This window comes from Lonchura striata, chromosome 5 (genome assembly GCF_050655825.1).
Source record: "Lonchura striata isolate lonStrDom1 chromosome 5, ASM5065582v1, whole genome shotgun sequence".
NCBI classification, from domain to species: Eukaryota; Metazoa; Chordata; class Aves; order Passeriformes; family Estrildidae; genus Lonchura; species Lonchura striata.
The window spans coordinates 29,046,694-29,073,600 of NC_140707.1; the positions used below are offsets into that span (position 1 = coordinate 29,046,694).

Genomic DNA, 26,907 nt, shown 5'->3' on the forward strand with positions numbered 1-26,907 from the left:
TTGCCTTCCTCTGGATCCATTCCAGGAGTTCCATATCTCTCTTGTACTGAAGAGCCCAGAATGAGACACAGGACTGCAGATGTGCCTCACCAGGGGCAGGATCACAAGTCGAATAGAAGGGCAGGATCATTTCCCTCGACCTGCTGGCAATGCTCTTCTAATGCATCCCAGGGTACCACTGGTCTTCTTGGTCATAAGGGCACTGCTAGTCACAGACAGCTTGTTGTCCATCACAACCCCCAGGTCCTTCTCCACAGAGCTGCTTTCCAAGAGCTCAGCCCCCAGCCTGTGCTGGTGCAGGGGGTTATTCCTCCCCACGTGCAGGACCCTGCACTTGCCTTTGCTGAATTTCAGAAGGTCCCTGTCAGTGTCCTTCTGAAGGGCTGCACCATCCCAGCTGTGTGTCTGCAAGGAACTTGCTGAAGAAGCTCTTCTATCCTCTTCATCAAGTCATTGGTGAATTAAGTTAAACAATACTGGACAAAGTATTGACCCTTGGGGGACACCACCTGCGCCACTGATCATGATCCTCTGGGATCTGCCATTCAGCCAATTCTCAACCCACCTTACTGTGATGTGAGTGATGTGTCCACTCATCCAGGCCACACTTACTGAGTTTGCCTCTCACAACATCCTCCTAAACAGTGTTGAAAGCCTTGCTGAAGTCAAGGCAGACAGTATCCACAGCCCTCCCCTCATCCATCCAGGTAGCTGTTTCATTGTAAAAGGCAATCAGGTTGGATAAGCATGATTTAGCCTAAGTGAATCCATGCTGTCTGCTTCTGATCACATTCTTGCCATCCATGTGGACAGCGATGGCCTCCAGAACGAGGGGCTCCATCACCTTTCCAGGGACTGAGGCAAAGCTTACTGGCCAGTAGCTCCATGGGTCCTCCTTGCCCTTTCTGAAGACTGGGCATGACATTGGTTTCTCGCAGTCCTCAGACACCTTTCCTGATCTCCACGATCTTTCAAGGATGATCATGAGTAGCCTGGCTATGGTACCCTCCAGTTCTCTCAGTACTCATGGATGCATCCCACCAGGGGCCCATGGACTTGTGAATGTTAAATTTGCCTAGCTGTTCTCTAACCCAATCCTCCTTGACCAAAGGAAAGTGCTCCTTTTGGCATTCCCTTAACTCTGGTCTCTGGGTCAGAGATTCCTGAGGGCTGATCTTGTCAGTGAAGACTGATGCAAAGAAGGTGTTCAGTATCTCTGCCTTCTCTGTGTCCTCTGTAACAGGGTCTCTCCTCCATTTAGTAACAAGCCCACATTATCCTTAGTTTTTCCTGTTATTGATGTATTTGAAGAAGCCCTTCTTGTTGTCCTTGACACCCTTGGCCAAATTTAATTCCAGATGGACCTTGACCTTCCTTATCTCATTTCTACTTACTCTGACAATCTCTCTACATTAATTCCAAGTGGCATGACCCTGCTTCCATCTCCTGTGTATTTCCTTCTTGCACTTGAGTAATGACTATTCTTTTTTTTCATACATAGTTTTCTTGCACCCTTTGCCAGATTTTTTTGCTTATCAGAATGTATTGCTCAAGGAAACAATCCTTGAATATCAACAAACTCTCGGTTTGTGAGACGCAGGGTCTCCCTTTAATGCACAGATTCAGAAACATTTCTTAATTACTAAGAACTACCTTTTCTATAAAGTATTTTCATTACCTTCAATTCCCAGGCATTAGACTAACTTGGAAGCAAGTTCAACTACGCCAATCACAAGAAAATTTAACCACATCTACTCATTACGCAACAGCACTGACTGACATCGTGCATCAAGTTAAATACTTTGACACTCCCAACATATAAAAATTTCTTTTACTATGTGAGCACACAAGTGTAGCCTAGCAACAACCAGAGCCATCACCCTCTTTCACATGCATCTGACCCCAATAAAGCACATCTTTTGTCCCAAGCCCTAACAGGATTTTCTGGCAGAAAGTAGTAAAAGAACAGCACTCCCAAGAAAATTATGAACTAGACACAAATATGAGCACATTAGAAGGTTTCGCAAATTTGGTTTTCAATGTAATCTTCTCTGGTTTTTCAGTGTATATAATCAAAGTTCTATTTATCTCCAGAAACATCTAGTGGTGCTTAATTTCAAGTCCAGGAATGTGATCCTGCTTTTTGTTTTACTTCCTCCACTCGGGATCCTGAGCTCCATCTCATAGCCACTGTGCAACCAAGGCTGTACTCAGCTTTCACATCCTCAACCTTCCTTGTTTTTAGGTATGCATGGAAGCAGAATGCACTTTTGCTCCGTACACTGCTTGTTCACAGCACCTGCATTGTCCTCCCAGCGCATCTGAGCACCACCAATCTTACACAAGTTATTTCTATCAACCAGAAAGAGAAGTAAGTTTTCTAGGAACAAAGCTGTAAAGCAAAGAAGTTGTGCCCAAGGACCCCATGATCCACATCATTCACAGTTTGGGATGCGGTATTTGGACCAGACTAGTGCCATATGTGCTCCTGGAACAGAGCTTCCCATATAGTTTTATCCAAAAATGAATCAAATACTCTGAAGCTACTCTATTATTCAAGTGCAGTAGGGTGGGATAACAAGAAGAATTAGCTGCAAAAAACATATTCATAATGCAATTTCATTGTCCAACATCAGTGCACACACAGCAGCCCATAGCTGAATTCACACTGCATTTGTTACAAAGGGCCAGTACTACATACCTGAAGGGTGCAAGATGCTCTGCAGAAAGCAATGCGAGCCAACCGGAACCCAAAGAAATCTTGTCTCAGTTTCCACAATGTAGGTATCTGCTCAGAACTCCCAAAAAGTTTGGTATCACCTCCAAAATATTTCTTTAAAAGTTTACCAAGCAGTATACTTTAACTGTTTCATGCAAGTGGCATCAGAATTATTTTTATGATGTAGAAGTACTTGTTTTTGCAACACATTTAGGGGACAAATTCAGGTTAGAAATAAGAAGGCACAGTAAGTGGAAGTCAGGCTGAATAAAGATAAATCTTCTGCCACCAGTTCACTGTTTTATTTGCAGAACTAGGCAATGTTTTGGCTAATTTACTAATTTATTTTATAGTAATATAAAATGCCCTGTCCTCCAGCCAGATACATTGCTTGGGTTCTTTACAGGAATTTCTGCCAAAAAAGGCTTTAAGGCAAATGTTAGTGCATTCTGACTAGACAAAAAAATTACCATTAATATACACTTTCCTTCCCAAAGCTTAAGGTTAATAGTATATATGGTTTGCGCTCACACATATAGCATTAAGTGTAATTAACTAAAAATCAGGTTCTTATTTCCATGTTTAAAGGTCACGTTTTCAAGAGCCCTCACTGTTTACAGGACAAACTTTGTACAATATACTTTGTAGCATACAAAGTGCTTCTTAAGTTGCATACTCAAATAAGAACATCTGTGGTTTTAAGCCTAAAAGTCTCAGTGTGGTGGGTTGATACCAGGTGCCCACCAAGTCACCCTATCACTTCCCTCCTCAATACGACTCAGGGAGAAGAAAATATTTTTTTTAAAAATTATGGGTAATAAAGGCAGCTTAATAAAGTAAAAACAAAGGCTGTACATGGAAGCAAAGGAAAATAAAAGTTATTTCCCAGTAGGAAATATTCAGCCACTTCTCAGGAAGCAGGGCTCCAGTATGTGTCGAGGTTTCTCCAGAAGACAATTGTCATAGTAACAAATGCCATCCTGCTTCTCCTTTCTCTTAGCTTTTATTGCTAAGCCATCACATGGTCTGGAATATCCCTTTGGCCAGTTTGGGACAGCTAGTTCAGGCTGGTCCATCTTGAGCCAGCTGGCATTGCCCCTGTCAGATATGGGGGAACCTTCTGGCAGCATCTCACAGAAGTCACCCCTGTAGCCTCCTACCAGTAGCCAAACCTTGCCACAAACTCAGTACATTCAAAAAAGTGGTTGGTTTTATGCAGACATTTTCAGATGAGGAAAATAAGAATGACTGAAAAGCCTCACCTAATAAGTACAGCTCTATTTATCCAGAAGTCAAACATCTCCTATTTCTATATACAAACATACCTTTGAGAGGCAGTGGGAAATCCCAGTTGCAGGTATAATGAAGGAGCTTGTATTCTTAATGACTTGTGCCAGCTGTTCCAAACACCCTGATCCAGTGCCTTGAGGAACAGTCAGTAAACCCACATAGATTAAGAAATGAGTTGGTACTTTACAGAAGAAATGGCTGCAGGCCAAAAGGGCAAGAAATATCCTTGGCCTTCCTCATCCTAGTCTTTCCTGCTTTTCCCTGGCATAAGGAAAATAGAAGTCAGCTGCATTAATGGCCACTCTGTATGGGAATTCAATACTGAAACACATTTTTTTTTAAACAGTCAAATCTGCAGCCTGGGGCAATTTTGGAAACCTAAGTAAGACATTTGTAAGCCTACCTCCTCCAAACTTTGTGTCAATCCACAAACATCAGGAAGAGAATTCCAGCTTCTACTAGAAACCTCAGGTCTTAAAGATTTTCATTCCATTTACTTGCACACCCAAGTTGTAAAACTCTCCAGCTGAAATTGCCACACCATAATAGTTATTTCCAGAGAGCAGCAGCTAAAATATATAACACATAAAAAAATAAAAACCAGCATGCCAGCAAAGACTACCATACAAGACTATGTGCCTATTAGAACCTGGGAAGTTGGATTAAGCACTCAGAAGACATGGATTCCGTTCCCAGCTCCAAATATGCTAGAAACAGACCCTGCCAATCTTCTTCCATCCATCCAGAGGACATATTCCCCACACCACGAGTCTGCAGTGCAGAGTGCAGTGCCTCAATGCTTATGGGGTCTCTGATAACCAACAGAGCAAAGACTATTTCCCACCTTTTTCCATGCCTGCAGCAGGAATAGTATGACAAAACTGCAAGCCATCAGTAACCATAAATAAGAGAAAAATACATAATGGAGGCAAATTATATTTGGAAGAAAACATTGAAGGGAAAGGAACAAAACAGTACTCTTTCATCAGCCGAGACGTCACTTAGTCATGATCTGGAGTGTTCACACCTGCTCCGCTCTGTCACAAACTCCCACAGCTCCAAAAGGCGCCGCTGCAGCAGCAGCACCCCGACACCTCTCCTTCTGCCAAGCCTAAGCAGCGTAACGGGATCATTTTGTCATTCAAGTTCCCACTCAGTTAATCGCTGTGACACCTTCAAATCTCTGCAGTGTATTTCACACCGAACGTCTGCGCAAAGCAAAGCAGCCCCACCAGCCCAGCGCAAGCTCCTGAGCTGTGCCCGTGTGGGCAGTCCTGCCCCAGGAGCACTGGGCTTGGCATCCTGTCTTACCTGTGTGCTTGGCCTTACTAACAACCCTGTTCTGGTTGGTTCTGCTCCCCATCATTCCTTTTTTTTTGATCTGCGATATCATAAATGCCTCAGTTCAGAGAAATTCTTTGGCACATGCTGCTCTGCTTTAGCTAAGGCAGACCCATGCAAGACAGATCTCAGACCAAGGAAAGGGACTAACAAGGACTAAGGAGGAAATCCTCCATGGACCTTTTAGGTACAAGGTATCTAGAACAAATATACTTCAGAAATCCTTTGACGTACTACTCTCAGGGCTTCCACAGACTTGAAAACCTTTGGAAATGTACCTCTGAACGCTTAGCTGAACAGGGATTTGTTAGTACTTTGCTGAATAGAGATCCAGACTACAGGAGCGTAAATGATACAGGATATTTACTTTCTGCTCTTTGAAAAGTTCTGCTCAGTTCCCATTTTTCACGGCCTCAGCAGCAGCAATTTATCTGCGTTACATCCATGTGGACCTGTTCCATTCAGCTCCTTCTCCGTTACCATGTGTCTGGCAAATGATACAAGGAATGTTTTGTTTTTATGATAAACATTCTCTCTCATTATATGGCAATTTCAATTACTTAAACAAAAAAGTTTATATAGCACCTTCCAAAAGCAAATTGGTTCTTTGAAACATACTGGTAATAGAAAAATACAGCAGCATAACCCTCCATTCCCAAATACAGCCGCACACAGCTACATGGATTGGTGCCAATAAAACATAAGCTTGTGCCTCCATGGAAGTGAAATAACTTCTATAGACTGAAAATAGGAAGGAAGAAAAAACAGAAACCAATGTCAGGTCTTGTAACTCATATTTGTGCCTGCATGTGGTTGAGCATTGACAATTTCCAAGGCAAAACAACAGGCATATTTATAAACATATTTTTTTAATTGCAATATAATTACTGGATTTATGATTTTCAACCTTGACTGCTCCAAAAGTCCTGGGTAACCTATCCTTTTTGGTCAGACATCCTCTTTTGACTCCATAGTATGGAAACTAGAGCACTGTCCTGATTCCCAGCTCCTGGTCTTCTGCCACAGACTGTGAACTGCTACATCCAAATGATCTGGGCAAGCACAGAGCCACCCCTCCCTCTGACATAACCAGAAGCGGGGTGTTTATCCAAGCCAAACACTATGGCTGTCTCTACACAGCAACTTATAACCAAGCTGGTAATGAATCTTTGGCAACTAAGTGCCTAATTTATAGACAGAGCTCTAGTTCCTGTTGTTGCAAGGCTAAGCCCTGTACACAAGCAGCCGACCAGAATTATTTTATGTCTGTACAGTGAGAACTTTCAGCTCCCATACAATTATAAAGCATGCTGCTCTGAATGCTATAGCAAGTTATTATCAGCAGCTTATGTGCAGTGTGTTTTTCCTATCCACTGTAGTACTTGAGTGCTGCCATCAAACCAATTCAGAACAAAAAATATTACTCCTATTATTCAGTCTTGAATGCAACATACCCACCTCTGCTCATCTTACCTCAATCACTGCTCAAAATCTATAAAATCAGTTAATCCCAGGTCCTGCATTTGTTCTGCCAGACATCCCACAGCAAAGCACTGAGTAATATTCTGACCACCCCCAAAACCTGCCAATACCCACCTCAGGTAGGCTCAAATCTCATCTTGAGACCAGCAAATTCCTATCTCACCATTTATGCAAAGAGCACATAAGCAAGTGCTGTAACCAAACAAAGCATCCCACTGCTGGTGAATTTATCTATTTAATGACAAAGCACCATTCAGCATAACCAGGTACCACCCCAAAGCCAAGTCAGCAGGAAAGAGCTCCAGGTACAGCTCAGCTGTTTCACCAGCAACAAAAACTGCAACATGGATACCATCACCTGTAAACCACAGAGATGTCAACCCTTCATGGCTCTAAGATGGAAAAAGGAGAAGAACTACCCTACATCAATAGACAGTAATATTTTGGATTTTTTTTCCTGGACGAAGTCTATGAAAGAATTAATTCAATTATGTTTCTGTACTGCTGATGAACCATCCAAACACAAAATGCTGATTATTACAAAGCTGTGTTCTTCCCTTGTCTTTCAAAATATATTAGCTACAGTCCAGATACATATATAAATTCTGCCAGGCATGTTTAATGAAAGCTTTACCTTCTATCACGGCATTCTTAAAGTAGAGAATACTCTGTCTTTTACCTTTCAGCATCATAATGATAAACGAACTCATTCCATGGAGTTGAAGAAAATACTGTGGCTAGCAGAGCCCTACTGAGAGACAGATTACTTATCTACTTGGGTGTGCATGCAAGAATAAACTTGTCACAACTAAGGGGAAAAGAGAAAGGTAGCAAAGCTGCTGTGCTAACATCCTCCTTCTAAACCTCCATACAGCCCAGTGCAGTAAGAGATATGGTGATCAGAAACAGTAATAGAGCAAAAGAAGGCTGGAGAATTTACTGGCCTCAGAATAGGAACTATTAGCAATCCAGGGTGCTGGCTTACCACAGCGTGCACCCTGCTCCATGGTTAGGAGTGAGGAAAACACATTCTGGGTGGACAGCCTAGAAAGGAACACGATACCCTTCGAAAGAAGAACAAAAACTGCAGGCACAAACCAAAACAAGTGTAACCAGTGCCAGCTTTCCAGGGACTAGATGTTGCCTGGAGCTGTGCGTGGCCCAGAGACACCCAGTGGTTGACTGGTACATCACAAGCACACGCAATGTGTGGAAAAGTTAAGGAAAGCATCCCCTCAGTTCATTTATTTACCACAACCTCGGGCTGGCACGATGCTTCTCTGCTCATTCTCCAGTTCTCAGACTGGGTGAGGGAATAGATAAGAAGGTCTAGGGGAGATGCCTGATTCTGACAAACAGTGAGAAAGTGCAGGGAAAAGAGAAATTGGCAAGGTTTCACACTATGCATTGTTTTCCAGCTGTAGATGTTACCAACATCCTCTGGCCTTTCCTAAGGAAGTTCCTGTACTCAAGACTCTGCCTTATTTGAGGTCTCCGGATGAGTTTGGGTAATCATTACCACAGTCTGAGATAGAGGCAAGTGCTATGCCACACTGAGGGTCAAATGCCAGCTAAATGCTGCTTGTTGAGCTGCTAACATCACCAGCAGCAGCTATACTTCCTGACTTAAAGGAGATTTAATGGCCCAACAACTCGTCAAGGTATACATGCAAAAGAAAAGGCATCTCCCTTCATATCACCAGCAGCATAGGACCAGGCTCTGGACTGGAAAAAAAAAAAAAAAAAAAGAGAGAAATAGATTCAACTTGAAGCTAGCTTTTAGTAGCTCTACAGAAGTATAAGCGGTTTTCTTTAACCCAAGTAGCACCAGAACTGTAGAAACTGACACACACTATGGGCCTTGTCATACACTGCTCTCCAACACTAGGTTTGATTCTATCCAGCCCAGCTTTAGGCAGTCATTAAATACCCAAGGTTAGCAGATCACCACAATCAGCATTTTCTAACAGAAATGGGGAAGGATGTACATCTCTTACCACCAGGATGGAAATCATCATCTAGACATTAGCATCTCTGTACCTTGTATTTCAGACCCATCAACTAAGTGGCAAATACCAGGAAGAGCTGAACTACACAGGGTCAACTAGACAGGATTAATATTATGCTCCCTTTACTTCGCCTGCACTGTTGTTAAATCTGAGTAGCAATGCTCAGTTTGAATAAAAGTAAATGTACTACCCAGAGAAACGGAGAAATCCATGTTTTAAGCTGCTTTGTGGCTCCTTCTGGAAAACAACAGGATAAACTTTGCTTGCAACCCATACCACACACACAAGGGTAAATGTAACCTTCACCCAAATGCCAATTTCCAGCAAAGTCAACTTTTTTTTTTTTTTTTTTTTTAAGAATTGCATTGCAATTTTTCTAAGAAAACAGTGCTTTTTTTGGAAATAGTAAGAATATCATACCAAGGGAAAAATAACAGGTCAAGTGCATGAGTGGGTGACCTTACTGCGATCGTTCTACCTAGGAGACTTCAGTTCCATTCCCTGGCAGAAAGCTCAGAGATGCAGCTCTAGTAACGAGAAACACTACAGTGACTCACTCGTGTTCAATCAACTCAGATGCTCAGGGGAAACAACAAAGGCATCAAACAGGACACAGACCAGCCAAGCAGATGCAATATGGCAGCACAACCTGGACTCGAGCCATAGCTCCTTACACTGAATTGCTGGCAATTCGCTTTCTGACTAGCTCCTCGCATCTCATAAAATAAGCCCTCCTTTAGCAGAGGTTTGACCTACTCAGAACATTACTGATAGCCATAGGTGTTCTCAGAACACAAACTGATAATGGAATAACAATGACAAAGAAAATAACACAGGGAGATTTTATGTTCCAACATTCCTGGCCCTAAACACACAGAGAGGAAGTGAGGGAAACATCTCCAGCAATGCAGGAAAACTCAGACAGAGCAGCTGTATAAACCTGAGAAAATGGGAGCAGGCAAGGCTGATCACTGAGAACAGCATGACTAGCATGAAAAGAGAGCACAAACAAGCCCAGAAGGCTTGAGGTCCTCTTGCAAGAAGAAGGCAGCTAGCCCCCTTAAATCACACTCAGTAACTGCTCTTGTGCTCCGCTATTGAATTGGCAAAAATAAAATAAGAACAAACAGGCAGGGGACAGAACTAGGCCAGCTGCAGCCCCCTTTTTGCAGTTGCTCCCAGCTCCAGCTTTCAGTATTTGCCTCTCCTCAGCCCTGCCCATGACACCCTCATCAGCTACCCCCAATATAACTCAGATTTGAGGGACCTGTTCCACACCACTATGCAGAGAGATATTCACAAACACATACTCAACTTCATCAGTGACACATAAGCAACAAAAAACTAAGAAAGAAGGCTCCCTCTTCTCCCTTCCTCCTCCTGTGTCATTAAAGCATCATTGTTTTCTCTGTGAAGTTTTTAAAGAGAAAACAGAAATGAAATTAAATGGAAGGAGTGTAAAAAGTGTCTGGTACAAAATACCATATGCATAACACCTCTCCTCTTCCATGAGCTGAAAAGTAAACAGCACCTTCTCTGGCAGGAGCAACAGGGCTGTCTTAAGTAGTCAGGGGGTGGAGGGAGAGGAAAGGGTCAGGAATAAAACACACTGCCCACTGTTCAGAGAAGAGCTCCTTTCAGCAGCCCTGAGTAAGAAGACAGCAGAAGTGACAGCTTTGCTACCTCCCTGCCCAGCTGGCTCTCTGACCTGCCTAGAAGCAGTGTCCAAAACCACAGGAAAGGCTGGCTTTGTTTCCAACACTGCTGGCTAGTGGCCTTATACACAGGATGACAGAATGCTGTTTTCCTCACAAGTTATGATGGGGCAATTTATTTTCATTGGCATGAGCAGAGAAGGAGAGCCAGTCTGATCCACCCTGCAGCAGCAGGACACTGTGAAAGGCAATTTTGCACATATACCTCATACAGTCATAACACACTCAGACACCTCATACTGTCATTGCACACTCCCTGTCTTAGAACTAAACCATTCAACAGAGGCCTCTGCCTTCACAAGATGAACCAAGGCACCTACAGTCAGAATTTGCAACCTTCCGTACTCATCATCCATGTGCTGTTACATCAACATAAAAGCCTCTTTTGACTCCCTTCATGGCTATCAGCTCCCCACTCTCTTACAGTTCCACAGCCATCTGCCCTATAAAGCCACAGGCGGATTTTCCCATCCTGCTGACATCATTTCCTCCTTATTACACACCCTGCTCAATCCATGCCACTTGGACAAGCTGCAGGCTGTGTGCTGGGTAGAACCTAACAGATTAATCCCAAACCATCAACCCCTGCTGACAAATCAAGGCCAGACTAGTGAACAACAACTTTCTGTACATCTGTGGCAATTTAAACTGTTCAAATCTAGAAATACCAACAGTCACACTCTGCTCTCATCATGTGCACACAGGCATGCACTTGCACACACAGGTACAAAACACCTACCAGGCTTTTTGCAGTCTCATCGACTTCTTTGCTTCCCAATCCCTCAAATTTGTTGCATCCACTCTGACCCTTAAGACTTAACACCCAGGCAGCTTGGCATACTGGATTTCAGAAAACCTTTCTCCACAATACTTCCAGCTTTCAATGAGTCCCTTACACACCAGCTCTTCCAAACTGTACTCAGAAACAGGTCCTGTTTGCCACAACATCCATGCAGCTCACCAAATCCTGAGCTCTACGGTAGAAGCATCATATGTAAATCCTCACATATGGCAAATGAAAACGAGATGATCCATATCAAAGGAAGGGGAGAGGGACACCAAGCAAACAACTTAAATTACTTCCAAAACCATCAGTGTATCAGCTGCAATAGCAGCACTTCAGAGAAGATTTTTCTGGGGCTTTTTATTATTACTATTATCTTATCTGCAGAAGGCAAGCCAAGAAAACAGAGAAATAGATGGAACCAAGCCTTGCATCTGAACAAGCTCTCTAGAAGCAAATACAGACACGTTTCAGGGCTGGCAGAACACTGTGCTGAAATTAAGTGGCGTGGGCTGTGATGGAAACACAATTTTTCAGATCTGGTAATGCATGCCAGTGAATAAAACTTCCATAGGCTGTACAGCAGCACCTAAATATTTGTCCTACTGCTGTTCATCCATAGCTGGCACACATTCAGAGACTACAAAGACAAAGCCAAACCAAAGCTCAGACTGACTTTTCTACCTCCAATTTGCATTGCACTTTTCCCTCCAGGGATCTTTCATGGCTTGGTTTGGATTCTATCCCAGCTCAGTCCCAAACAGAGAGATGTATCAAACAATTTCAACACACTGACACATTTCATTTTGAATTTAAGTATTTGAAATTACTTTGAATACGCATTCATGACATTTCAGTACTCTACTGGATAACTTTTTAATCCACCCATTACTCACCCTATGGGTAGAGTGTAGGGCAGTGGGTCTAAACTAAAACCAGAAAACTGCACCAGGACAGAATGCAAGCTCTTTGGGTGGAGTACTGTTTGCCAATGAGAAATTAAAACTTCATTACTAGCTACTCAAAATTTGGTTGTACCAAATACTATCCACCACGAGCAGGACATGAGTCTGCAGCAAAAGGAGACTCCACGAGGCAAATAAGGTCATTCTGACTTTCACCCCTTTCACTGCAGAGGCAGATAAGGGGACAACTAACTACCAAATGCCTTGAGAACGTAGAGCAAATACAAAGGACCAGAGCAACTCTGCAACTTAATCAAAAGCCTGCTGAAAGAACAAACCTATAAGGAAATACTATCAGGAGGGGTCATTAAAACCATTTTCCTCACTGTAACAAACAACTTGGACAGCAGTAAAGGACAGCTGGCTCACCCACAGCTCCCTTGCATGGCCAGTAGGGCATCCATTGCCAAAAGCCACAGAGTGCAAAAGCAGTCTGATTTTGGATGAATCCTTGCTAGGACTGAAACCTGCAGAGGTGAATTGGGTGCACAGAGAAAGAACTCTAACGAGAAAAAAAAAAAGCCAGAAAACAATGCTTAATAAACTGTAAATACTTCTTTACAAAAAATCTTGTGTGTTCTTACACTGGCTAAAACAATGGCCCAGAAGTGGTTCTCCTTTCATAACACAGTACAAAAGAACCTGAAACCAATATTGTCTAGCAATGCCTCATCGTGTGTCCCATGAATTGAGGCCCTGGCAATAACCCAGCAGCCACAAGGCTTATGACAGCTTTCTCAGGAACTTATGAGAATTTGACTTCTTTCCAATAAGGCCCTTAGGCTCCCAAAGGAATCCTCAAACAGCTTTTCAAGCCCTAGGAGTCAGGCCAGTGACAGCAAAAAGAGGATACCCAAAAGGCACTGCAATGACAACCCCACAGCAGAGCAAGAATGAAGGCAAACAATAAAACTGATGCTAAACAGATCCACAATAATTTGCCCCAGCTATAATTTGAACTGTAGGGCACTGCCAAAATGAAATGGCCATTTACTAACAGAGAAAGCAAAGAAACATAAAACCTCAATAGAACAGTAAGAGATCACAGACAAATTTTAGAAAGCCTAAGACTGCATCTAGATGAAGAAAGCTTCTCTTCTACTTCTTGAGCATAACTCTGTGTCCTCACCTCTAGCAGGGAACCAGGATGTTCTGGGCAGCTCTTGCTTTCTCCTATAAAAGCATTCTATTATCCATTCCCCAAGTAATAAATTCTCTTGTGTGTGACAATGAAGTCCTAATCATCCCAGAATCCCTTTCCTCCAGATGTCCTGATTCCATGACAAAGGCAGAATGCCCAAAAAACAGCAGCAGTACAAGCAGAGGCATTGCAGCACAGCTCCAGCCCATCACTTCCACGACTGGAGTTAAGAATGCTGGAAATAGGGCACCATGCTGGCACTTCTCTACAGCAGCAATAGCTCTTCTGAGCTCCAAAGACTGTTCTTCGATCCATAAAGTGGCTGCACATGTGCTGGGGGAAAAGCCATTCTTTTACCCACATCCCATTTTGTTTTGTAGAACAAAAGAAAAAATATATTTGCTCAGCAAGTATTTTAAGAAGACCAATCATTTCTGCTTTAAACTGACCCCACATGCTGAGGAAGTTACTCAACAGAGAAGCAGAAAAACACCTCTCCTTTGCAGAAATGCAAATACAACCAAACACACCTCTGGCCCCATTCCAGACAGGTGGCATCCTTTGCGTAACATTACCCATGGCTAAGATTCACCCACATTGCAGACACACCGCTGCACGACTCAGTTATTACAGAGCTAAACAGAATTTATACACACATTCATCTTTCAAGGCTTCTCAATACCAACAGAAAACACTATCTCTCACAGGATACAAGCACTTCCTTAAGATTTTTAGCTTCTCTACTGAGAATGGCAAATGTGATAAATGAAGAAAAGAAGCAAAGCACCTTGACAAGGTCATACAGGGGGCTTTTAGGAAAAAGACATGCTGGGGTGACATCCCAGGGTAAAGAACCCATGTCCTTGCTCTCAGCATGTCACTCATCAGGCCAGGTGGGTGAAATACACATCAAAAGGGTGAAATACAAAAAGATGCCTTTGTTTATACCTATTTTGAAGAGAGCAAACTTATGGAATCAAAATAATTTGGGGGCACCCAAAAGACTCAGCATATCCTAGAGAAGAGGAGTAAAGTGTTCTACAGATATTTTTGGGGAGAGGAGAGACATACACAGTAAAGTACCCTTTTAGATCAGGCCGGATTTTTAGGTTTGAAGGCAAGCTGCAAACAAAACTGCAACCTTGATCTCAAAGTTCTTTTTACTTAGGCCAAAAATTAATGCAAAACCCCAACCAAACCCAGCAGTCCCTGGGCACAGCTCAAGCTGCCTATTGTTCCAGGAGGACTTATCAATCACCACCGACAACCCCCTCTGATCTGGTGGTAAGATTGAAGGCTGTACTTTATTATTCCCTCACACCACGACCAAGCGCAGCAGCGGTATCAGATCAGACAGAGGAGCTGCTGCCCTTCAGAGCAGGCTCCTGAGTAAGTGCTCCCTGATGTGCACACGGGTGGGACTTTGCTGCGCACAGCAGGAACGCCGGAGTAACCGCGCCACGGGCACCATGACTGACTGAGTTTAAAGAGGCAGCGCAGCCCAAACCCAGGAAATTCAGAAGTCAAGTTGGTCTCGCATCCTGAATTTATTAGACCTCCTAGACTATTTAACCCGGTAATGGTGCGGCATTCCCAAACACTATACAAATGCTAAAGAGTGCTGAACTGCTGGGTAGAGGTGAGAGATGATGGAAAATTCAGTGAAAGCAAGCCCCCCATGGCTCAGTCCCAGCTCCACCACGCTGTGTTCCACCACTGTGCAGCCCTCAAGGCTTCTCTGCAGCAAGCTGGAGACCCTCCCTCAGTCCTGGGGCTACCACTCCCCACAGCTTCCCAACGCTCTGCTACACCAGCACCACTGTGTCACAATTAAAATGCTAGAACTAGCTCTTGAATAAAAAAGAAATTCACCTGCAAGCAAAACAACTTCAAAATCCATATTCATAAAAAGTGTTTGAGGAATGTAGAGGCCTCTCTCTTTTACCCATTGAAACGCAACAGTCCTTGGTCTTTCATATAAAACATGCCGCAATTTCTTTCTTTCCTGCAGCGCAGTCACTGTGCATGTGTCTACCACTGTATTACCTCAATATTTTTGCTCAAAAAAGCACTTCCCTAACAAAAAGGAATTCACTTGTACAAAGCAAACTGTATTACTTCTGCAAAATTTCATTTGAGAATCCACAGCTAAAGTGCAGGACCCCTACGGTTCCCCGTTCTGCAGTGTGACAGCTTCCGCATCCCTTGTGAGATGAAGCATGTCACCTTAATGCATGCTTAAGGTGAGAGAACGACCAAGCTGATGGGCTTCATCACCCTAAGGACACAGAAAGTGACATACTTAATCTGATGAGAGGCACTAAAGCAGCACCTCTTAATATTTTATGAAACATTTGGCTGTTTTTAATTTTAAAAACAGCAGCTCAATAAACAAAGCAATGGAAGATTCCCTGTGGATGGCACTATGATAGGTGCACAGCAGCCCACTCTGCTGAGTGATAACATCCTACCCAATGCATCAAGTCTGTTCTCCTCCCTGCATCCATGCCAGAAGATCTGTACACTGGGAGGTCTCGGGCTCTGCACACCACCAGGGACTTTTCCAGAAATAGCCATCTTTCACCAGAATACAGTGCAGAGCAGAGGCAGCTTTGAAAAAGGTTTAAGACATCCAGCTTCCATCTAGCAACTTAATCTGGACACAACAGGCTGACATGACCAAGCTGAAGAAGTTGCTTTAATCAGAAGAAAATACATTTTCTTCTCTATTTGCCCAGTTCCAGAACAAGATTTACAGATACAGGCTGACATGAAAGACAAAACGCAAGCATCCTACTTCATAACTACTGCACACTTGCTTTATGTTTATCTGCGTCCTCAAGCAGCCACTCCTAGCCACTGTCAAGAGATAAGGTACTCAACAAGATGCATCTTTTCTCCTACTTATAGCAATCATTTTCTATTCCTACTCCCATGAAGGCTTGCAAGGTGCAAGACTGGCCAGAAGACAAATGGAAGAAAAAGTCCGAGCACCAAGTTTGATTACAGACATAAGCATCCCCCAAAGGACAGCCTTCAGCAGAGCCTGCTCTTTAATCCTGTGCTCCAAATACATCCATCATCACTTATGAGAACCTCAGAGAAAAGACTTAAAAATAAGTTAGAACATCTTCCCCCCTGCTCCTTTTCATTGCAATTCAGAAATTCATACATGCCATGGTAAAGCACTACAAGAGGGATGGCTTCCTACAGTGCCTTTAGAGATAAACCCTGATGGGAGGAGGCCCATGAATACACCCAGAGAAAAGGGCTCCCAGCCAAAGGCAGGAAGCATATCAGAGGCAAAAGCACATCCATGAGCTCAATGGGAATATGCAGTCCTATCTCCATGGAAAAACACCACCTTGGGGCTTTTCCCTTCAAGCATTAATAATTGACAAGTCCTGCCCTCACCTCAACTACACAGTTCATTCTTCCCTCTGGGGAGAAAGAAGATTTTTGCAGAAATTAAAAGCAATATCCTAAGAAAGGGGATTATTTTGTCATTTGAGGACACTTACATGGAAGAGTAGAGCTGATGGGCCGTCTTGTGATCTTTCTGATTAAAATGCTGCCTCAGGATATTACCCTTCCCCTCCAACATGAAACAGTCAATTAGACTGTGATATATTTAAGTAATAAATACTTCTTCTTATAAAATATGTCAATCCAAGACTGGCAATACTTTTGCCTTGAAGTCACCTTACTCAGAAGAAACATGACAGATAAATCCAGTCTTAAACTAGTTAAATACTGACATCTGAGGAAGCAGAAAAGTAGGGAATAGACAGGTCTACTTTTCAATCCCATCACAGCGCTTAGAAAAATAAAATGGGTAGACAGGAGGGCTTCATTTCCACGACAAGCCGTCTTACCCTTTCATTATTAGTTTTATATACACATGCATACATACACACAAGTACACTCGCCTTTCACCTACAGCAGGCAGAATTTTCATAAAAACTCTACAGGTACAAGAGCATATTAAACTGAACAGCACAAAAATCTGTTAATGGTCTCCAACACAATGGTGTCAGATGACCATTCCAATGACTCTCAGACAATTCTCTTACACCACATTAAAAAAAAAAGTCATTATTGAAACAAGAACTGTCTTTGTGGAGCATCCAGCCCTAGCTAAAACACCACATCAGCTCTCACTTCTAGGCACAGCCAGGATCATGGATGGTCCAGCTATGCTTTTCCACAGCTGTGTTCTGCCTCCAAGGGCCCAGTGGAACAGCTCTTGAACACAAGAGACAGGGATGACTCCACAAAGCTTATAAAGTCACAGAATTCCAGCACTGCTCACCATCTCCCAGTCTGTCAGTAGGAGCAATCTGTAAACGTGCCACAGAGATCCTGAAAGATCTCTTTATGAATACCTGGATGCCAAGAGTCCTGAGCAGAGAGCATCATCCCAACTTCTATTCAGTGAAGCAGAACAAAATCTCTGCCCCACAAAAGTAACAACACTTCTGCTCCCTTCTCAAGTAATAGGCAGTGATCTTTATACCTACCACTAGAACATCTTAAATCATTTTATGGGAAAACATTTGCATTTCTGGATATATCTACAGGACTTCCTCATATACTCTATTTAGCAGAGACATCTGTTACTCAATATATATATATTTCATCTAAATCCCACCCTCTGAATCGTTCCATCAGTTGTCACTAATGAAGCTTTGTGTGCAAAACCAAGTGCATTCTACCCCCATTAGGAAGCCAATTACAGCAGGAAAAACAAGCAATTAACAAGGTGCAAAATAAACATCTTACCACCTGCCTTTTAATAGCAACCCCACTTCAAACAAGTCACAGTCTCAGCACAGCTTACAGAATTGGCAACTGATATTATATATGTATTTATGCGGCAGCTGTTCTTCATTGCAACAAATATTACAGGCTTACCAGATAAGGTCAGCATATTTAAAAAAACATATAGCAAGTATTAAAACCTGCTTTGAGGCCCTGAATGATGCTTTTAATGAAATCAGCAGCATCAGGCTTGTGTGGTATTACAGCAGAGCTGCAGTCACATCCCCAGCTTAGAGAGATTTCTCCTCATTTCTCCTTGCTTAGCAGCTTCAGTATTTGTTTCACTAAATCCAGGGGCTGAGCAGCTCTTACACATTGTGTGGGGCAACCAACAATGCAAAGCTCTACAGAGCAGATAAGTCTTTCCTGCTTCCATCATCCCTGCCTTTCCTTGGCCTTCTCCACCTCCCCACCATCACATCACTACACCCAATAGCACTGTGGAGCTAAGGGAAGAAAGTCACTCACTAAAAAAATACTTTAAAAATAATCAAGGAGAAAACAAATCTATATTCCATCCCACTCTTTGCTCCTTAAGCCTTCATTTTTTAGAGGGGAAAGGAGGACTTCCAAAGACACCCTAGCTAGCTCCAGAGAGAACCACTTTCCTTCACCTTTTGTGGAAAAGGACGAACTACACATTTCTGAGTAGTTAACCAGGGCTAGAGAAAGCCCAGGAGTACGTCTGCAGGATTTAGCAAACTTGGAGGGGAAAATGTGCCTGAAAAAGTAACAGCCAAGCTTCATCCTGCATATTTGATTTTGTATCTTTCCCTCTTGTCTGACTCGCTACTGCCATGCAAATTACTTATATACATTGAACTTTCCATGTCACATTTCAGCTCCTGACTAATGTCCTATTTAACCACTCATTTCACAATTCATGTGAGCCTGTCTCTTAGGATTCTTCCCTCTCTGGCCTCGTTGGAATCCTCAAGGAGTAAAACACTGAATATGGTACTTCTGCCATTGTGCACAGGATTATGAGTGTTAGTTGGAAATGAAGAGAAAATTGTCAACATTCTTTCTCTAAATAACCACAGGGAGCAACAGACAAGAGAGCTTTTAACTCCAAGCAGGGCCAATAGGGCTACTCACAGCTTTATAGAAGTCTGCATCATGATCAATAGCACTAAAACAATCCTTCACAGAGAAGTTGTCATAAAAAGTCCTATATTTAAATAACAATTCACTACCCTTGAATACCATTGGCAAGTCAGATCTTAAAAGACCCAAGTCGTCAGTTCTGGTCATTATCTGCATGTACACAGAATAAGCAAAGTCAGAAGAAGAGGAACAACAACAGGAGGTGAAAAGTAGCGAAAGGTCAAAATTTTCCAGACCCGTGAGGGTGCGCACCTAAACCGGACCTACTGCAGCCAACAGAGTAAAAAATACCTTTTAGCTAACAGTTTCTCATGCTACCAGTGCAAGTGCAGAGATCTCACAAGTCTTTCCTCCAGCCCTAATTACAGAGACAAGGTCAGAAAAGACACAATTTGCCAGCATGAGCTGCAGGAGGTCATATGGCCACTCTAGCTACAGAAGTATTTTAGGAGTAGTTCAATCCGCCGGGTCACTTAACTGACTTCATTTCTGTTTGTTTTTTAAACAAGCAGCAATATTTTCCCTCGCATTTCGTGGATGGGAGAACAGGAAGCAGGGTCTACTCCTTAATCACCAGCCTAGGATTTAAAGTGCACATCACTAACAATGCCATGGAGCAGCGATGCCTAGCTGCATTTTACAGATCTTAATCCACCAAAAACTGCCAAGAAGGAGCCTCATCCCAACAGTGACAGTGGGTCAGAACATTGTCAGCTTTCAGAAGTTGTTCAGATCACAGGAAGAAGGCGGGTGTATTATCTACACTGCCTCACAACAAATCCACGTGACAGAAGCTGCTCAAGCTGCTCCAGCTGCACATCAAGAAAGCAGCCCACAGTTCTCAAGCTTTCTTCAACTCGATTAATTCCAGGGCAGTCTCTTCTGCTTAATGCTGATGAGGCTGCAGTGGGTTTTCTGACCAGCAGACTGCCTGAAGGCCCAAAGAATCAGCAGTTTGAGGACTGCTGCTTATTGAAGGTGGCAAGAGACCAGAAATGTGGTAAGAACTTACTGTGAGAAAGAGTTGTACTTCTCGTTCTAAGAGCGGGACTTCAATACTTGCAATTCTTCAAAGGATGCTTAAAGAGACCCAGTTCTTGAATTCTTTCCGCCCTCTTCAAAAGGATGGCTGAAGAGATCAAATTTCACTAAACACTAACAGCTGAGTGCCATCAGTACTCAGCTCACCTGAACAAGAGTGGAAAGCTGACAATGCCACAAATGGTTCAAGCTGCAGTCCTCCTAATCAGCGTGAGCTAGCAGCCCATAAAACACTGACTAATTCCCAAACAGTCACATGTGTGCACATTCCCCCACAGCTCTTCTAAACAGACTTCTGCAGCTTGGCAAATGGTCAGATTAAGCAGAGGATATATGAAGTTAAGCAGAGAATGTTTTTGGTATGTAGCAGTCTCTCTCCAGGTTATAGTTCATAAAAATCTTTACAATTTCTAGGATCAAAGCAGCTACAGCCATGAAAGGCCTATTAGTTCATTAGGTCCCTCACCCAGCCAAAGCAGGTTACCCAGAAAAGACATGACAAAGTTAAAGTAATGGCGTGCAAACAAGCCGAGTACATTTTGCTTTGAAAAAAAAGACGCTACGCAAAGTGAGATATGTGAACTAGGTCCAAAAGTTTAAGTTCAGTTTTGTTTTTAAGAAATAAGCGAGCACATTTCTACAAGGCAGCTATAAAATGCTAACCTATATCTAATGATGTGGCTCAGCTATGAAGCCGAGCTCCAGCTCCTCTTTCTCACTCTCAATTGCAAATTTCCATCTCTAAACACAAATGCCTTTTACCACACAGTTCAGTAAGAAAATTACTTTGGAGCCCTGGTACTGAAAATGCATCAAAGCACAATCTTCAAATTCTCAACTCCCCACCCCCTCCAGCCCTCGAAAGAAATGAAAGGATAAAAAGGAAAGACACGGTTTTGCTCCCACTGGCCTACAATAACAATAATGATCATAATCTAGAGATCGCAGGAGGTTGATCTACCCTCCATGCCAAGTCAATTCGCTCCATTCACAACTGCGCATAATTATTCCTGAGACTGCAAAAATTACTGTCTTTTCACTAGCAATAGAATTGTAAAAATGCTTTCAACCTCAAGTCCTTATTTATTAAAACAAAACTATTTGCTCTTTTACGGTTCATGTTAGGTCTGGCATTTCTGTGCAGAGGGTCAATAATCCAGTCGTTCAAAAAATAGTCACGAAAGACGTATTAACATAAGCTGTGCATTAAGACACAATTATTTATATGCCTGACATTAATGGCTCTGCGCTGTGCACTGTATCAACTCACAGATACTTTAGCTGGAAAATAACATCACTTTGGGAGAATTTCTGCTCTCCCAAGGACAATTAGCATAACGCTAACGCTGAAACGAGAGAGCAATAAGGATTGACAGAGGAATGCTTCATCCCAGAGCCTCCAGAACAGCGGTGCCCGTCCCCAAACTTTGTACCCATCACAGCACGCTTCCCTCCGCTGAGCACACACAGCCCGTGCCTAATGCTTCCCCAATCCTTAGATTAATGAAAAGCGAGTAAAGCAGTTTCGAGATGCACGATCCTCTGCCGCCAGAGCTGCCCGGCGCGGGTGCCCAGCGGGACCGGCCGCGCTGCCCCGGCCAGCCGCTGCCTGTGCCCCGAGCCGAGAGCTGCCCCCGCTGCGGGCACTGCCGCGGCAGCAGGCGGCACCGGGGCAGCGCGCACCGCTGGGAACCGAGCGGCGCACGGCTCTCAGCAGGGCGAGCAGCACCCCGGGATAACGGGACGGCGCCGCGTCCCGGCTGGCCGCGGAGTTTGGAAACTCTCGGCAACCCCGCAGCCAGCGCAGCGCCCGCAGCTCGGCCGGGGCTCGGGGGCGAGTGCCGTCAGGGAGACAGCGCCTGTCCGGGCTGCGCGGAGCCGCGAGCAGCCCGCAGCGCCGGGAGCGGGCTGTGCCGCCGCCTCCCGCCCGCGGGAGCCGCCGAGCCGCGGGCAAGCAGCCCCGAGCGACGCGGCTCCGCGATGCTGCGCTGACCGGGTCGCGACGCGGCTCCAGCGGCGGGTCCCACCGCCCCCCGTTCCCCTGCCCCGGGGGAGCGAAGGACACGCCGCGCCGGCGGGGCTGCCGCGGGGCGCCCCGGCTCCCCGTCAGCCCTGCCCGTCGGGATGCCCACCCTTCACCCTTCACCCCTCCGCCGGAGCGGGCGGGAGGCTGCCGCGCCGCAGCCACCAGTTGCGCTTCCCGCTGCGGTACCTCAGCCAGGACGGGATGAGAAGTCCGCCCGCTGCCGAAGCCCTCTCGCAATGCAACAAGTGCCCGCCGGGGCGCGGCGGGAGGAGGCGGCGCGGGGGCGGTCGCGGTGCCGCCGCTCAGCGCTCGGGGCGCCCCGGCTGCCACTCACCGCGCCGCGCGCCCGGCGCCGCCGCGAGCCCGCCCCCCCCCGCGCGCGCGCGCGCGCGCTCGCTCTCTTGGGCCGCCGGGGACGCCGTACCGCGGGCCGCTACCATCAAGTGCACAAGGGGGGAGTAGGGCCGCTCAACCCGCCCGCCCGCCGCGTCGGGCCGGCCGGCGGCGGCGCGGTTTCCCCCGGCCGGGCGCGGTGGTGGCGGCCGGCGGCCATCGGCAGCGGAGGAGGCGCGCGGGGTGAGCCGCGCGCGGGCCCGGGATCGGGATCGGGATCGGGATCGGGATCGGGATCGGGATCGGCCGCTCGCCTGAGGGAGCCCCCGGGCCCGGGCCCCGCAGCCCAGAGCCGCCGCCGGGCCGTGCGTGGCGGCGCGGGCAGCGCAGCCTCAGCGCGGCGGCGGAGCGCGGTGTCCGGGTCTGAGGCGGGGTTGGTGTCGTTGCAGCCACGGCGCAGAAATGATCATCCCGGTCCGGTGCTTCACGTGCGGCAAGATAGTGGGGAACAAGTGGGAAGCCTACCTTGGCCTCCTGCAGGCGGAGTACACGGAAGGGTGAGTTTGCTCTGTGTTGCTGGACTCGCGGCCTGTGTGAGGTACGCGGTGCATAAGGTCCCAGACGTGCTGCAGATCATCTCCCCCAACCTCCCTGCCAAGGCAGGGCCACAGGCACGAGTGCAGGGTCGCAGCGTCATAAAAGAGATGTAGGGAGGCTAAAAACTACAGGTACACTCTGAGATCGTATAACCAAAGGTTAGAAATTGCAGTAGGCAACCAAATACTTATTTCTCCACTGTATCTTTCAGAGCAGCAGTGTGGAAGTTGCTCAGTCTCCAAAATGTTCCCAAATATGTAACTCTGTGCACATTTCCTTGTTTCTTCCCTTCCCCTTTGATATACCCAATTTTGACACCAACGTGATCAGTTTCTTAAAGGGAGAGAAGAAAAAGAAGTGTAAGAAATGTTTAGCGGTTTTAGTTGTTGGGGTTGTTTGTTTTTTTTTTAAGCATTTTAACCCAGGGATGCTAACCTTATTTTTAAGTATTGATTTGCTGGAGAAAGAAGATTTAACCACTTTAGATACCCTACTGATAGTCCTAACAACTCTGTGGTAAGAAGTCTGTGCATCCTTTGCGTAGCCAGTTTCTGCTAATAGTTCAAGGAGAGTTTTAACTATCCTGACTCTACCTCAGGAGCTTTGAGAATAAAACTTGAGAAATACTTACATTTTCATCAAGTATGAAACAGAAAAAAATACCCATGGATGTTTGCAGCTCAGAGGAGTGAAAGAGAAATTTACGTGATGTTGAAGTAGAAAGTAGATGTTAAGTAGAAAGCAAATAATTTGGTTTGCATTCAAGTGGTTGAGGATCCTAACAGTTTTACAGGTAAGTTTATTTCATATATGGGGTTAAAAGCATTACAATACCATGGGTTGTTTTTTTTTTTTTACTCCTACTACAGTTTACCAGGGCTTTTTTGATAGAGCTTCTGACATATATTCTAGGCATTACATTTTAATATTTTCCCTATCTTTATTATTCCTCTGCTTTTGTATAGGAGTTCTGTGTTGTCGTTGACAAATGCTCACTTGAAAGCAATTGTTGTGGTCACTGGCTTGATTCTGGGATGCTTGTTCAAACTAATGCAATTATGGTGTTGTAAGAAGTAGAGTTTACAGAGCTCAAACAACTAAAATCTTACGGTGCAGTACTGGAATCACTGGTAATGGTGGCTTAAGAAATGGATGGACAAAATGGGAAAACTTGTCTAAAGAATCAGTAGTTGAAAAAGACATCCACGCCTTTCTGTTTGTCCCTTAAAAGTGCTCTTTTCCACAAGTCCTTGGAAGCTGGAAGAAAAGGCAAATGCAGCTAAAGTTGTCTTATGCCTTTGGAAATTGTGATTAATGTTAGTATTTTGCATCCCTGATAACTGCATATGAGACTTCAGAACTCTCCAGATAGCTTTTAAAATTTACCTATCAACAGACATCAGATGCTTTTCTTCTCAAGTGTTTTGGAAAACTGTTACATCATGTGATGTTATTTATAAACATTCTTTAAAATGCCCCACAGTGTTGTTATACTCCTCTAAAACAAGTTTTGCAGGTGCTGTCCTAGAGCGAGCAGCCCTGCTGCACCATCAACAGTTGCAAGGACTGAGTGACATCAGAGAAGCTGCTGGAAGTTGGCTCCTGCAGTTAGCCTGTACTGCTTGAAGCCAAACAGCACTTTACCATGGTCCAGCTTAGGCAGAGGCTTCCTTTCAGTCATTTGTATTTTAGAAAAGTATCCATTGGCCTATTCCTACAGGAGAATTATGAGTTCCAGGAAATTAAGTTTGTTTTGAGCAAATGCTTTATTGCACTGCATTATATCAGTATCATCATATAAACCTGAGATCAGTCATGTCTCGCAAATGTCACATTCTGAAGGAGTATCAGACTGGATTTATGGTTCATAGGTTGCAGCTAAAGATCGTGGTGGTATCGTGACCTTTAAGAGTCTGATAGCCACAGCCATGGAAAACACCCACATTGGTTCGGGCTAGGATGACTCAACATCCTCTACCCAAACAGAAGAATCTGGAGCAGTCACTCCAAAGGAATTCAGTGGAATTCAGTAAAACACTGATTTCTGACCAGTCTGCACCTACTTACTTGTATGTATGTGGGGGGCAGGTTGTATAACTGAGTGCCTTCTCCCATGGGAGCTGGAAAGGATTGTAGCCATCCTCAGAATTAACATCCCTATATGGGGGAGGTTGCCTTCCGAGTTATTTTAGTTTCCGTATATCTCACCTTTTTAGTGTGGCTCAGATCTTAAATTTATCTTGTGAAATAGACAAGAATCATCCTCAGTTTACAGAAACATGTTAAAACAGTGCCCTCTGAAAGCAGTGGCAGCTGGGGACCCTTCTCAGCAGCAGATCAAGTGCTCTGGCCGGCTGGAGAATGGGCAAACACACTCAACAACACTTAAATGGAAAAGGGCATTAACACCGCATGCTGAATTTCTGTCTGTCTTTGAACTGCAAACAAATTTTCCTCTATGACTGAGCTCAAAGTAATCAGTGTGTTGCTTAGGAAACGCTTACAAGTAGTTCTGACTCACTTCATCTGTTATGTTTTTTAATTGTTGTTCGTTAATAGAGATGCCCTGGATGCCCTTGGCTTGAAGAGATACTGCTGCCGCAGAATGCTCCTCGCCCATGTGGATCTGATTGAGAAGCTTTTGAATTATGCACCCCTGGAGAAATGAGATGGAAAAAGCACTGTGCTGCAAGCCATGTGGAACATATCTCTAATTTAAACTTGAAACTGGACTTCAGGCAGTAAAGGATGAAAGCCAACTGTAGTGCAACCATCAAGAGATGTTTATCTTCTGGATAAAACACTGCCCCAAGCCACTAACCTCTTTCAAGGAAACAAAGGAATGATGAAGTCCACTTAAACAAGATCTAGAGATTAAAAGTTTGGATGCTGCTTCTTAAATCCGTGTTTGGAGTTGTGAACTTCTAGATGCTTCTGCTAGTAAAACCAAATGTTTGTCCAAGTAGAAAAACTATTATATTTCATTAAAATGTTGAAATAAAGGAGGCTTTTGCCTTGTAACCTTCCTACAGTTTCTGGATAAAGTGTATGCTTGGATCTTGTTGGTTACCTTAGAGGTACTCCTGAGTACCCAGCTCAGTGTCCTACACTAGGCAGGTGTGGGTTAGAAACACAGGACTGAACTGTGGTTCCAGCTCAGTGTCCTACACTAGGCAGGTGTGGGTTAGAAACACAGGACTGAACTGTGGTTCCAGCGACATGGAAGTGGGTAAGTTTGTGAGGCATTGCTCCAGAAAGCTGCTGGAGCCCGCAGAGAACACTTCCCACCGCAGTTAAAGTCAACCTGTGTTCTCTACCCCAATCCTTACCAAACACTGGGGCTGCTGTATCACAAAAACAGTGATTCAGATGGTGCAGTGCCTTCATTTAAGCAAAACATGTCTGAGTGTCTCCACGGAGAGTGCTAGATGTGAGAATTGAGGCGTGCTGGTGTGAACAGGATCAAAGTGCTGCTGCTGCCAAGCACCTGCACCCCTCTGTGGCTGGTACAAACGTTTTCCACTGCTCATCGTGTC

General features: G+C 44.6%; 2 protein-coding genes across 12 annotated transcripts in view; one reads left to right on the plus strand and one right to left on the minus strand.

Annotated features, from left to right (window-relative positions):
* Positions 1 to 22,681, minus strand: part of TSPAN4 (tetraspanin 4) — a 430,007-nt gene extending 407,326 nt beyond the window's left edge. For 10 of the 11 annotated variants that reach the window (XM_085581605.1, XM_085581598.1, XM_021555172.3 and 7 more), the window contains exon 1: positions 22,628 to 22,681. The gene's annotated coding sequence lies outside the window, so the exon portion shown is untranslated. Of the gene's footprint in view, positions 1 to 20,386; positions 21,999 to 22,627 lie in introns of those variants that run through there. The other variant, XM_085581603.1, reaches the window with a different exon arrangement.
* Positions 22,682 to 22,975: 294 nt separating this feature from the next.
* POLR2L (RNA polymerase II, I and III subunit L) lies at positions 22,976 to 26,397 on the plus strand. Its single transcript, XM_021555076.3, has 3 exons — positions 22,976 to 23,017; positions 23,224 to 23,331; positions 25,931 to 26,397. Exons 2-3 carry the CDS (start codon positions 23,237 to 23,239, stop codon positions 26,037 to 26,039), a joined length of 204 nt encoding a protein of 67 aa, XP_021410751.1. The 5' UTR covers positions 22,976 to 23,017; positions 23,224 to 23,236; the 3' UTR covers positions 26,040 to 26,397.
* Positions 26,398 to 26,907: the final 510 nt, after the last annotated feature.